This window comes from Anolis carolinensis, chromosome 5 (genome assembly GCF_035594765.1).
Source record: "Anolis carolinensis isolate JA03-04 chromosome 5, rAnoCar3.1.pri, whole genome shotgun sequence".
In the NCBI taxonomy this organism is placed as follows: Eukaryota; Metazoa; Chordata; class Lepidosauria; order Squamata; family Dactyloidae; genus Anolis; species Anolis carolinensis.
This window is the reverse complement of record NC_085845.1, coordinates 66,196,138-66,210,256: the sequence shown is the minus strand read 5'-3', so window position 1 is coordinate 66,210,256 and position 14,119 is coordinate 66,196,138. Positions and strand designations below refer to the sequence as shown.

The window sequence follows — 14,119 nt, the reverse complement described above, 5'->3', positions numbered from 1 at the left end:
GCTACATTCAGCAAAGGACTCTGCAGGAGTCTATCATATACCATGCAGCTGTGGACAAGTCTACATAGGGACCACTAAACGCAGCATTGCCCAAACACAAATCAAGGAACATAAAAGGCACTGCAGACTAACGCAACCATACCCTGTTTCCCCTAAAATAAGACATCCCCATAAAATAAGACCTAGTAGAAGTTTTGCTGAATTGCTAAATATAAGCCCTCCCCTGAAAGTAAGACCTAGTAAAGGTTTTGTTTGGAAGCATGCCCGCCGAACAGAACACCAGAGCATGCAGGATTGGTAAATGTACACACCATAGATTGTTGTACATGGAAATAATGGTAGTAACAAGTAAGTAAGTAATTCTCGATAGGATTTGCAGTTTGTCTAGTTATGCTGGTTTGTGATGACAACTACTATACAGTATATAATAAATGCTCTTTTTTGTTTTGTTCAACAATAAATGTGAATTCTTCTTAATGGAAAAATAAGACATCCCCTGAAAATAAGACCTAGAGCATCTTTGGGAGCAAAAATTAATATAAGACACTGTCTTATTTTCGGGGAAACACGGTAGAAGTTAGCCATAGCAGAGCACTTGATGAACCAACCAAAACACATAGAAATGCTGCACCACTCTAAAAACTACTATGCCAGACTACATAGATGTGGGCAAAACGTCAAGAGAGAATGCTTCTGGAACATGGCCATACAGTCCGGAATATTCACAGCAACCCATGAAAGCCTTTGACAACACTTCAGCTAAACTCTTTGTCTGTCCAAAGTACATACAGACAAAACAAGCATCCTTGATTTGGCAGTAAGTTAGAAGAATACTATTGTTAAAAGGCATTGCCTTCTTAACACTTTGATGGGAAAGGCACAGCTAATAGGGCTATCTTTTTATGCAGCTCTTACATTATCATGATTTTCTATGGGCAAGCAGCTGAAGACTGGTATATCACATATGTTCTGTATCTCACAAACTAGAGCTCATAGGGGAAACCCGGTGCCATTTTTTTAAATCAGTGGGTGAAATATACCCAAAAACAGGTCTAACATTTGAGTGTTAAACATCAGGCTGTGATATTCTATAATAAGGGTTTGAAGGGTCTTGTTCAGATATGATTTCCTTCTTAGTTGGGAATCTTGCAAATTTTTAAAATTGGCATTTTGACCCCAAATTAAAAAGTAACCTCTTGATTTCTAATTCACAGTGCTCTGGGCCAGTAAACACTGATGTGTGACGTATTTTTAATGTTTTTTTTTTTAAAAAAAAAAACAAAGTAATGGGTTTAGCATTAAAGATGGTCTGCACTTGTACATGTGCTTGTAAAGATGGTCTGTACTTGTACAGTATTTGTCTAACATTGAGTGTAAAGCTCAATATGCTTGCAGCTATACTACAGGTCAAGTTAAACGATGAAATTGAAATACAGTAGAGTCTCACTTATCCAAGCCTCGCTTATTCAAGCCTCTGGATAATCCAAGCCATTTTTGCCATCAATGTTTTCAATATATCGTGATATTTTGGTGCTAAATTCGTAAATACAGTAATTACAACATAACATTACTGCTTACTGAACTACTTTTTCTGTCAAATTTGTTGTATAACATGAAGTTTTGGTGCTTAATTTGTAAAATCATAACCTAATTTGATGTTTAATAGGCTTTTCCTTAATCCCTCCTTATTATCCAAGATATTCGCTTATCCAAGCTTCTGCCGGCCCGTTTAGCTTGGATAAGTGAGACTCTACTGTACTTAGTACACACTACAACATAGTCCCATGTATCTTTGGTGTTTTTGCTCATAGCTTACGTTAAACTTGAAAGAAGGGGGTATGCCACAACTAGGCCCAACATTAGATGTTTCGGATAAGAGTACCAGATTATAATATCAAAAAGATTAATAAAGGAACACTAATATTAAACCACAGGATGATTTACCATGCAGTGCCTTTATATGCAGAGTGCAAGGGCCTTCAAGTCACCAGTCAACTTATGGCATACCAATGAATTTCATAGGTTTTTCCTAGGCAATGAATATTCAGAAGTGGTTTTGCCAGTTCCTTTCTCTGAAAAATAGCCTACAGCACTTGTTATTTGTTGGTGCACTCCTACCCAAAAACTAAACTGGGTTGACTCTGCTTAGCTTTCAAGATCAGATGGCACCTCTCACCTTCAGGGAACATGGGCCTCTGCCAGACTTCTAATCCAATGTGCTTTATAACTACAACTCTCTCCTTGACTCACTTGAAAGTCTTTCTAATTATTGGATTCATTAACTGCATCATCACACACACACCCTACTTCTGTTTAATACCAAAAATTAGTTATTTTCAAAATCAACATTGGACTTCCAAACACTTCTGCTTTTGCTTTATGCCACTATGTGCAACTTTGAGAGAGACTACAAGCTCACAGATCGACCAAAGTTTCCCAACCCAATATTAGGAATTAATAGGTTGCATCAAAACTTGGGAGTCGTCATCAATTTGATCAATGGAATGTACATTGGGAAGAATGATTAAGTACAGAGATAATCGTCTCCCCACTATATGCTGAAACTCAAAAGGTGTGGTGTTATTTGTTTTTTGCCAAGGGCCACAATACAGATGTGGGAGCCTAATTATTGTAATTGTTAACTCACATAAACCAAGCTTTGACTTATGGTAACTCTATCAAGGAATTTAATGACACTCTATTATTAAAGCCCCACAAAGATGTTGCAAAGTTAGGCTGTTGCATCCTCAATTTAATAAATCCAACACTAATATGTACTTTCTCCTTTCCTCTTTCATTCTACTTAACCAAACATTATCTCTTCTACTGAATCCTGAGGTCTTGCTAGAAATATAATATAACTTCCATATCCATGAGATACATGTTCCTGGACTTCCAAGACACTCTGATACCGTTTCTTCTATTCCATGACACATTTTTCACTATATAAACATCTCAAAAAATGTGGCGTGTCCTAGAATTGCAAGGGTTTTTCTTAAATATAAATATGTTTTTCTGAGAGTGGGATTGAAATTTGTGGGAATTTTACCATTAATGGTGACTTAAAATCGAAGAAAAAATGTATCTGTTGCTCTTTGCATACTTTCAATATTACAGCCCTATTAAGTCTTTATAAACTCTGCTGAATTGATATCTAATCTGGATTTGCTCTTTTCCTACTGCCTTCCACTTTTTTTTCTAGTGAGTTCTGTAGTCTCATGATATAACCGAAGTACAATAGTCATGTTGGCTTTTAAGGGAGAGTATAAGCCTGATTTGTTTTGGAACCCATTAATTGTGGAACTTATGGTATGGCAAATCCCTCCCATTTCAAATATTGTATTTATTCCATTTTAAAACACCGTTGATTGGTAGATGCACACTAATTTCAGTGCCATCAAAAGAAAGAAGGTGCATATATATACACACACATACATACGTGTGTGTGTGTATATATACATGTGTGTGTGCCCGTGTTTTAAAGATGTAACCTGTTTTTAGAGATGTTTATATGGTAAATAAAGTGTTGTAGAATTGAAAAAACACAGTAATTTCAAGTGCCAGGCATGCCCAAACTGCAGTGTGGACAGAGCTATCTTTTCCGCCCATACTTCAACCCCTGCCCTCAAGATATACAACATCACGGACAAGTCCAGCACACACAACTTTATCAAAAAGAGCACCATGAAATAACAAATATGAATATTCTTCTGGCTGGATCTACATTGCCTTATATCCCAGGATTTGATCCCAGGATATCTGCTTTGAACTGGAATATACGAGTCTACACTGCCAGAAAATCTGGGATAAACAGATATTTTAAAAATATGAAATACAGTAGAGTCTCACTTATCCAACACTCGCTTATCCAACATTCTGGATTATCCAACGCATTTTTGTAGCCAATGTTTTCAATTCATCGTGATATTTTGGTGCTAAATTCGTAAATACAGTAATTACTACATAGCATTACTGTGTATTGAACTACTTTTTCTGTCAAATTTGTTGTATAACATGATGTTTTGGTGCTTCATTTGTAAAATCATAAACTAATTTGATGTTTAATAGGCTTTTCCTTAATGCCTCCTTATTATCCAACATATTCGCTTATCCAACATTCTGCCGGCCCGTTTATGTTGGATAAGTGAGACTCTACTGTATTGGTTTTTACTCATAGAGCTTTTCAACTAAATACGCGTGACACAATCATGTTGGAAAAGCTCTGTGCTACACTATAAATTTGATGCAATTTAACACCACTTTAACTGTCATGGCTGAGTGCCATGCAATCATTGGAGTTGTCGTTTGGCAAAGTCCACAGGGTGTTAGGGCCTCACCAAAATTACAACTCCCATGATTCCACAGCACTGAGCTCTGGCAGTTAAAGCGGTGTCAAAACTGCGTTAATTCTGCAGTGTAGATGTAACCCCCGTATTCCTTCCTTCCTTTCTTCTCCTCTCTTAAGGGCCCTTCCACACAGCCATATAACCCAGAATATCAAGGCAGAGAATCCACAATATCTGCTTTGAACTGAATTATATGGCAATGTGGACTGAGGGGCCTCTCACACAACTATATAATCCAGAATATCAATAGCTTTGAACTGGGCTGAGTCCATACTGCCATATAATCCAGTTCAATGTGGATTGTATACAGCTGTTTGGAAGGGGCCTGAGGCCTCCTTTTCTGCGGCTCCCACCTTAGTGCCGAGGTCCCGCGTCAGCAGCAGAGGAGGCCCGGCTCAACTCCCAAAGGCGCCGCCCATGACAAGGCCCAGCCAAGAAACGAACAGCCAAGCGAGCGGAGCATTCAAGCAGGAACCAGAGGCCTGGCTGAGGAAGACAGCCAGCGAAGAGCTCAGCTGAGAGCGACAGCCCTCACCGACCAATCAGCTTTAGAAATACCCCGGCCCTCGAAACCAAGGATTGGAGGGCGCTCGGGACGGGGGCAGGCGGAGCAAAGGGTCCAATGGAAAGAAGGACCAATAGAAAGAAGGACCAATAGAAAGAAGGAGGGACACCAAGATTGCCCCCTTTTCCCTTGTGGGTGGGACTAAAAGGTTCGGACCAATAGGGAGACGCGACCGTGGTGATGCTGTCCAATGAGCAGCTTGTGTTGCCGCGGCTGTCACCTTTCTTTCTTTGCGCCTGCGCAGAAGGCAGCGTTGCTCTCTGGCTCGCAGAGTGTGAAGGGGTCGAGGCAGATGCTGCTCTGAAGGACGACTGAAGGGAGGAGGAGGAGGAGGAGAAGGAAAAGGGGAGGCGAGGAGAAAGAGGGCTGCGGCCTTCTCTGGCTTCGCGCCATGACGGCGAACGAGGACCAAGAGGTGAGGTGAAGGCTTGTCTTGAAGGGGTTCCGGCAGCGAAGAGGTTAAGGCACTTCCGGAAGGGGAGGAGTCTCCCCAGGCCCGCCCACTTCAATCCACCTGTGTTCCTTGGAGAAGTTAGTTATGCCTGGAGGGAGGGTTGCCTCAGTTTGGGAGGGGAAGAACGAGGGAAGGTTGCTACAAGTCCTACAATGGGTTGCTGTGAGTTTCCCGGGCTGTATGGTCATGTTCCAGAAGCATTCTCTCCTGACGTTTCGCCTGCATGTATGGCAGGCATCCTCAGAGGTTGTGAGATCTATTGGAGCACTTGATGAACCAACCTGGACATAGCATATTATTTCAATCAATCAATCAATTTATTAATGCTCCGACCAATGGTCATATGCATATATAGCACATTATTTGAGAACACAGAAATATTGGACCACTCTAACGGCTACCATGTCAGACTACACAGAGAAGCCATTAAAATCCACAAGCATGTGGACAATTGCAACAGAATGGAGGAAACCATGAAAGTGAACAAAATCTGGCTGTCAGTACTAAAAAAAAACCCTCTAAAATCAGGACAGTAAATAAAGAACAACAGAAAACAGGGGAATTCCAGACATGTATTAATTAGGGCCAATTAACACCTTCCCCCAGGCAGTAAGCAGCCAGACCTCAAAGCTGAAAGGCTATTTAATGCTAATCAAGGTGCCCAATTGCAACATTCACACCTGCCTCAAACATACAAAAGTTCTTTCTCCCACCTTAAACATTATTCCTTCTTCTTCTTCAATCGCACAGTCATTTCCGACGCTTCGTGACCTCATGGACCAGTCCACGCCAGAGCTCCCTGACATTATTCCACAGATATATGAACCCCACTTGCCTAGTTTCCAACAGACCTCACAACCTCTGAGGATGCCAGCCATAGATGCGAATGAAACATCAGGAGAGAATGCTTCTGGAACATTGCCATACAGCCCAGAAAACTCACAGCAACCCAGTGATTCCGTCCATGGAAGCCTTTGAAAACACTCACAATCCCCATCAGATTGGCAGTCTGAAGCACCCCATAGCATTGAGTCAGGACAGTCAGAGTGGTGTCAAAGCTGCAGTCATTCTACAGTACCCCATGGTCGGAATCAAGCACAGCCTCCAAGATGCTGGAAATAAGATGGGAGAAAATGTCTTTACCTCTGTTTGTGTTGTCTGTCCTTGTTAATTGTACAATCAGGCATTGAATGTTTGCTGTATTTGTGTTCTGTAAGCCACTCTGAGTCCCCTGAGAAAGGCAGGTATAAGTACTGAAAATAAATGAAATAAATAGATCAGGCATTGGCAAACTTAGGCCCTCTGGGTGTTTTGGACTTCAACTCCCACAATTCCTAGTTAAAGTACAAAACACCTGGAAGGCCGAAGTTTGCCCATGTCTGGTGTGGATGCAGCCTATATGTGAGGGGAGTTGTAGTCCTCCAATCTCTGGAAAGCCCTGTTTCTTACTCCCTTTTTTCTATATGTAACAAGATGCCTCACCCCCATGGCTCTCTATTCTTCTTTCTTCCAGATGGAGCTAGAAGCCTTGCGGTCGATTTATGAAGGTGATGAGTGTTTCAGGGAACTTAGCCCAATATCATTTCAATATAGGGTGAGTTGGAAACAATTTATACTAGAAGTAACTTTTTTTAATTTGAAATGTTAACGCTCTGATTTTCCCAAAAAAAACCCCAGAATATTAAAAAAAACACTGGTATGCATCAAGTAATTTTTTGAAAGACAAAGAGGGGACAGGAAAATGTGAAAACCATTGACTTGAATGGTTTAAGGCAGATGGGATAAAAGCTATAAAATATGTGATACAGAAAGGAGAGCTGGTCACAGTTTTCTATTGCAGTTATGTTTTAAAAGTAAATAATAGAAAGAATCTTTAGTCTTGAGCCTCAAATTTCTGAAATTAGCCACATTCATTTTTAGTGGAAAACATGAAATTCATCAGATCAGGCCTATTCTTATTCATAATAAACCTTCTGCTTTAAGAAAAGTCAAAACCATTCCATATTTTTTCAGAATGAGCAACATTCCCTATAGCATGCAAGTCTTTTCTGGTAGCAGTTTTATAGATTTATATGAAGTACTGTTTTCATTTACACAGCTGGATTTGAAATTTTCCCATTTGTGAAAATGTAATTCTGTTTCCAAATTATTTTTAAGTCACAATGGGTGTAAGAAGTAAATCTCTATTATAAAACAAACATTTTTCAATATTTATTGTTTTAGTTTAAAAAGAAAACCTAAGATTTTCTAGCTTCCTGCAAAATAATGATCTATGATTGTGTTTTTTTAGATAGGTGAAAATGGAGACACTAAAGCCTTCCTGATAGAAATATCATGGCCAGAAACATACCCCCAAGCAGCTCCAGTAATATCTATGGATGCATTCTTCAACAATGCCATGTAAGCAAATCAGTTTTTGAGTCTTAATATCCATCTTCTTGATGAAATGGCTGCACTTTCTATCTGTTGCTGCAAGAATGTTCTGTGATCCTTCTAGATCCCCAGCTGTGAAGCAAAGTATATTAAATAAATTAATGGAAGAAGTGGAAGTTAACCTTGGGACCTCTATGACATACACCATTTTTGAATATGCCAAAGATAATAAAGAATTATTTATGGAAAATCAACCTGCCCTTACTGTGGTAAGCTGATGATATCAGTTGTCAATCTGTCTTACAAGATAAAATGGTTTTTTCACTGTTAAGAAGCCGATGTCAATCATACTGCAATCTTAAAAGAATAATATTCTTAGATTTTTTAAAAAATTGCTTTATAATAAATGAACCTAATAAGGTAACTATTTACCCAACTTACTAACCTGGATAATGCTTTAAATTATTGTACTTTGAATGTAATGATATATTGTTTTGATAAAAATAACTTTTATGCCATATAAAACTATTGTGGCTTTCATTCCTAGTATGGACCAAATTGCAAACTGAATAACATTTATTAATACTCTGAATTCTAGTATAATTTTGATCAGATTTTCAACCAAAAACACTATGGTAGAAAATCTGAAGATGTTGATACCTTTAACTAAATGAAAGAAGTGAAAAAACAAACAAAAATAAAAGGAATCAAATTAAATAGGCTATCTGCATTTTAGAATTTTTTTATTAACAAGTTACATTTTTTTAGACAGCATTGAACAATTGCATCCCAACTGGACATTCTGATGTTGTTCAACCCAGTAAGAAAAAAGAAAAAAAAGAACAATTAACAAAAACACAAAAACGCAAGCTAGCAGATAAAACAGGTGTGTATGTTTTCACTGCAATTAAGAAAATAGGGATCGATGTTGTTATGTCTATGTCTTATGTAACTTAAAGAAAAGCTTTCACTACATAGAACTTAAATGCATATTTTAAATCAGAAAATTGAAAATTAAAATAGTTTTTGTTCTGTTATTGTTTTGGCTAGATTCCAAAGGGGAACTTCCTCGAGGATGGAATTGGGTTGATGTTATCAAGGTAATATAGATCACGCTTTAAGTGCATTACATGTGTGTAGTTTCAGGAGATTTTAGCAGTATCTAACCCCTTTCTCTCTCTTTCCTTATATTTTGGACACAAACAACATCTGGATTATCTCCTTGCGTTTAAATAGCATGTAAGTATTCCAGTCTATTTGAATTGTTGTGTTTGTCTTGAAATATTTTTTAGTTTTGAGCAAGCCTTCAGTTCAAGTCTAGGCTTTCTTAACGAATCCAGAAACAATAACTAATTTTCTCAGAATAGCATTCGTTAGAACCATTTCAGTACTTCACATAAACAGAGGAGTTGTAATCAAAACATTTTCTGAAATAAGTTTATACGCAGTTAATTTAAACTGTATCTAGGCAAGCTGAAGGCTTGCATTTTTCATTGTATTTAGACCTCAGTCACTGGGTATAATACAAAGTGATGATTTTTTTAATATTAAAAACATATATAATCTTAATCGCAACAGATTCTACACACTCTTACTAAGGTTAAACAATGGATAATATTTCAGACATTGAGTTGCATCCAGACTTACAAACATAAGGTTTTACAGTGATCTGGGATAAAGATATTTCCACTCCTCTCTTGGAAGGGAAGAATTTCATCCAATTTGGATGAAATTGGGCGGGGGATTTGACCTGTCCTATCCACCCAAATTATATTAGAATTCAGAGTATTAATAAACCTTATTCATAGTCATCTGCAGGATCCAAATCCACAAAATAGCTAATTGCGCAGTAGAACATTACTTGCTTGCCAGAAAGTTACTTAGTTGATTTCACTGTTTCTTATATGTTTGTGTTCTCTCTGAATTGTACCTAGAAAAATAATAAATGATACACATTTTTTGTCTCTTTACAGCTAAGCAAAACAGGCTCCAAGGATGATGAATAAGAAGACTGATATAGGAAAATGTAAACTTTTATTACAGTGCAGTCAACTACCTTTGGCTCTTTTTTCACTTTTTATAAAACGATAGTTCCTCATATGCTTAAATGTGTAAAGGTGTATTGAATGACGGGGATATTTTCCTAGTCTATATTACTTCATAACACATATTTGCCTTTTAGAAAAGTATGCTGAAGCTGGTATCATTCTCACTGACACTTAATATTTATACCAATTCACTAGCTGTTCTAAACTGTGAATACATTCGATTATGAAATATCAGAAGTAGACATGAAGAATGTTTGTCTTGTTAGATGTTGTTGGACTACAGCTCCCATTTTCCCTTGCCTTGGTTAGGGCTGATGGGAGTTTCATTGTAACAATATCTGGAGGATACATGCTTCTCATCTCTGATCAAGAACATAGTTAATTTCGAACTCCTCCTAAAAAGTCCAGGACTTTTAATAGCTACTGTTTTTATTGTGTCCTCAGGTTTACCTTTAAGCTCTCAAGAAGTAATTCCCAAATTTGGCTCCTTAGATATTGTTGGGAACTGAAATCCAACTTCTGGAAATCCAAATTTGGGAGCCACTAATTCAAAGGATTAGCAGTTGGTATTATTTAATTTTTGCTCAATTATATCTGTATGTTTTCAAATACTATTGATTACTTATTTATCCATTTGGTTACGCCACCAAGGTGTGAGTGTTTTCTTGAGCTATCATTACAAAAAGCTCAAAGTAGCTTGAGCCACTATATTTTAAAAAAATGTGTTTTCCCCTGGATCCTAGAATGAGATCACATAGTTTCCCTTCTGTAATATTGTCATACTCTGATAGACATCACTAGTGACATAGAAAACACTAGACACTAAAAGTAACAGGTATGTTTACATCCATGATTTTGGCAAGTCTGCTACTATACCATTATTGACAATAATGTGCAGCAATGCCCCCCCCCCCATCCTACCCCCCAAACTATTGCATTGTTTTCAGGGGCAATCAGCTTGTGTCAAAGAATGAGTGTTTTCTTGTTCAACTGAACACACTGTATTACACAGGCAGATGCCACATTGTGCTCTAGGCTTCTCTTTGGCCAATGATCAAGTTATCTTGCGATTTATAGAGCAGCAAGGATATAATATTGAACTTTCTATCAGGTAAATTAAAAGGGAAGAAAAAAATACTATCCTATTGACATAACCCATAGGCAGCTCATGCATAAACCAATAAGCAACAAGTAGGCATGCTCTTAAGTAGACAAGAAAAATGTCTGATGTGTGATCAGCAATCACACGCTTGTCAGAATATCCCATATGATCTGTATATAAGGTGTTTCAAAATAATGTACCCAATTTCTTATTATACCGCTTTGAAACTGGATCCATCATTTTGAAACACTATTTGTCTCTATACATAGAGTAACATTATGAGTGGAGGATGGACAGTGCTAGCGACACTATCCATCCTCCACATTACAATAAGACATTACAATGATGACCTCGTTGTGGACAGTACTAATACATTACTGGGTTGGAGGACTACAATAGAAGTCCAAAGATGGGGGCTTGAGTGTCACCCTATAAAGCTACAAGATTTGCGACTTCCTACAAGCAAATATCCACAGATATATAAACCCTACTTGCCTAGTTTCCAACACACCTCACAATCTCTGAGGATGCTTGCCATAGATGTGGGTGAAACGTCAGGAGATAATGCTTCTGGAACATAGCCATACAGCCTAGAAATCTCAAGCAATTCAAATATTAGTTTGGATTAAAAAGAAAGAGAGAATAGAACTGCATTTTGAACTTCCCATAGTAGACTCTGAGGACCTCATTGCACTTGTGTTTTAAAGAGTAGGTAAAGCATGTGAGCCGCTTTCAATCCTGTGCCTGCCTCCTGCAGAAATCAGGGGTTTTTAGTTTGAGGTGGGGCCTTTGAAATTCTCACCCAGAGAAGTTCTTCTAACTTAACTATAAACCCCAGAATTCTGCAACAGGCAGAACTCTTTAAAACACCAGTGTGATGAAGTCAAGACACTATAAACACATAGCCACAGAGGTAAGCAAATGAAAGTCTCACGATGTAGCCTAGCATGACACAACCCTTTGTGTAAAATTAAGTCTAAACTTCAATTCCAGATAAAATTGTCTTGTGGAAAAGGCTAGAAAAGTTATAAACAAAGGGAAACAAGTATGGTTCATAAAACAATGCCAAATTTACTTATTTCTTTATTGCAGAATGTGCATCTTTCTCTTGATCCATTGATTCCAATTATTTACTATGTCTGCAGCCATTCTCCATACATCTTCTGTTTTATTTCTTGGCTTATTACCAAACTACACTAACTAGAGGGGACAGGAGGACAGTGAACTAGTTTGGATAAAACCTATTTTTGCAAGTCGGAGTGGTATCAGACACTAAGCTGTTGTTAAATTATGGGGAAGGAGCTTTAAAAACCTCATAAATGACTGTCACAGATCAATCCAGGTACGGTCTCTTGTAGGTATAGATACATGATCCAGTCTATCCTCAGAGTCTGAAAATAGCCCACTACCTGGACACTCTGGATTAAGATCAGGGAATCTTGCAAGTTATTGTTTTCATTCGTGTGTTTCTAAACACGAATGTCATATATAATAGGACTTAAAAAATAGAGAGCATTAACACCTATTTAATAGCTAAAAAATGCCATATATTTCATGGACTACAGGTCACAATGCTAACTAGGAAGAAAATTCTATTTGAAAAAATCTGTGATGAAGATGTTACTATCACATCAAAACACCTTCTGTATTGAAAATGTTTGGGGATTTTTTTTCCTCAAAAGGGAACTAGATCTTGGTGCTGCTTTTCATTCAGTTTCCATTATTTTCTTCCCATGGAGATATAGGAATTGCCCTTCGTTTTCTTGTATTGTTAATGGATAAAGAGATGGAGGGAAACAGTCCACTGAAAGTACAGATTAGTCTTATTTGGATGTGCTGTCTTGTATCTGAAAGTTCTCTTTACCGGATAAATAGTAACATAACATAAGATGCCTTAATGCCATCTATTTTTTATTGTTGGACAGAGGAGTTTAAATAAATATATTTATCTTCTGTGTTGTATGTTTATTTCCATTTAGGAGTTAAAAACAAATGGGGCACATTGTAGCCAAAATTAAATGATAATTCAGTGCAAGAGTTCACATTATATTTCAGTCTTTTATATTTAGATAACTGAGGATTAAAGTGTCAGAAATATTAAAAATTAGGCATTTTATTACAAAAATTTGAGTCAAGCACTGAAAGGGTTGAATGGATGCAGTGACACAGCAGACGCTGCAATTCAATATAAGCAGGTGTGCCTGTAGCTTAGTAGGCCTCCGTTTGAGAGAGGCCTCAGTGTGAGAAGCCCCAGGTTGAAGTCCTCATGTGGTGAAGCTCCAGTGTGAAGACTGCTGTGTGTAAAGCTACTGTGTGAAGCTCCTGTATAAGCTTGGTGTGAGAGGAGGCTCTGTGAGAGCAAAGCGGTTTACCTGTATGAGAAAGAAGCTCAGCGTGGAAACAAAAAATAACTTTATTTGTGTTATGGAAACCTTGTTTTTGTAAATTGTCCAACCATATTATTTTGCTGCAAAGAAAAGCCTCCAAATGAAGAGATAACATTGGTCTCTGTGTTTTTGTTCTTTTTATGACTTTTGGCTACTGGTGCTGGGTCACGCTGCTGCTTATAAGTTACTCTGCTACACATTTATGGGGAGGGTCCTTTGTTAATAAGCCCACTCGCCCAACATAAAGTACTTAAAATCATCTGGACAGATTATATAGCATTCAACACAAATATCTCAGAAATTAATTACTACTTTCAACGCACAATATATTGTTAGAGAGAACACCAGAAAGTGACTCAATAAGAGAAGCCACCCATTGCACTAACAACTCCAAGTAGAAGTGAAATAAAATTATGAAGACGGGATTGGTTTGAATAGCTGGGATAGAGTGTAAACATTCAGACGACAATGAAAACAAGAGCTTTGTTATACACGAAAAATACATGGGTTGGTTGGTTGGTTTAGTTTTGGGTAATACTTTAAAAGTGAAAGGTGATTTGGGAAGTGTTTGAAATTCTGTTCCAAATCACAGGAGACAATGGAAGAAGGGGGAGGAAAGTTATATAGCAACAGGAGCATGTAGCATAAATAAAGGAAACTTAAAATAGTCAAATATAATTGTACCAGGGAAAGTGAAAAGACAGATCCCCCGTTTTGTATAATGATTTTATATTCTACCCTGTAATTTTGCTATGAGAATTTATGCAATTTGTTGAGTTCAAAACCAATACTACTAAACAAAATTGTATTTGGAAAATCTTGCAGGAGCTTCAACGAACCACTG

General features: G+C 37.7%; 2 protein-coding genes across 2 annotated transcripts in view; one reads left to right on the top strand and one right to left on the bottom strand.

Annotated features, from left to right (window-relative positions):
• trappc11 (trafficking protein particle complex subunit 11) overlaps positions 1 to 4,888 on the bottom strand; it is a 41,808-nt gene extending 36,920 nt beyond the window's left edge. The window contains exon 1 of the mRNA XM_003221635.4: positions 4,700 to 4,888. The gene's annotated coding sequence lies outside the window, so the exon portion shown is untranslated. The remainder of the gene's footprint in view (positions 1 to 4,699) is intronic.
• A 250-nt stretch (positions 4,889 to 5,138) lies between these two features.
• rwdd4 (RWD domain containing 4) lies at positions 5,139 to 12,841 on the top strand. The gene is made up of 7 exons (XM_062981403.1): positions 5,139 to 5,326; positions 6,879 to 6,959; positions 7,656 to 7,765; positions 7,863 to 8,007; positions 8,507 to 8,624; positions 8,789 to 8,977; positions 9,712 to 12,841. The coding sequence occupies exons 1-6, from the start codon at positions 5,303 to 5,305 to the stop codon at positions 8,845 to 8,847; spliced, it is 537 nt and encodes a 178-aa protein (XP_062837473.1). The 5' UTR covers positions 5,139 to 5,302; the 3' UTR covers positions 8,848 to 8,977; positions 9,712 to 12,841.
• The last annotated feature ends 1,278 nt before the right edge of the window (positions 12,842 to 14,119 follow it).

Bases quoted from the DNA above. Each gene is read 5' to 3' on its own strand.
- rwdd4 (XM_062981403.1), top strand. From the start codon at position 5,303: ATGACGGCGAACGAGGACCAAGAG. The intron at 5,327-6,878 runs GTGAGGTGAAGG...TCTTTCTTCCAG, and splicing joins CGGCGAACGAGGACCAAGAG to ATGGAGCTAGAAGCCTTGCG. The intron at 7,766-7,862 runs GTAAGCAAATCA...TGATCCTTCTAG, and splicing joins GCATTCTTCAACAATGCCAT to ATCCCCAGCTGTGAAGCAAA.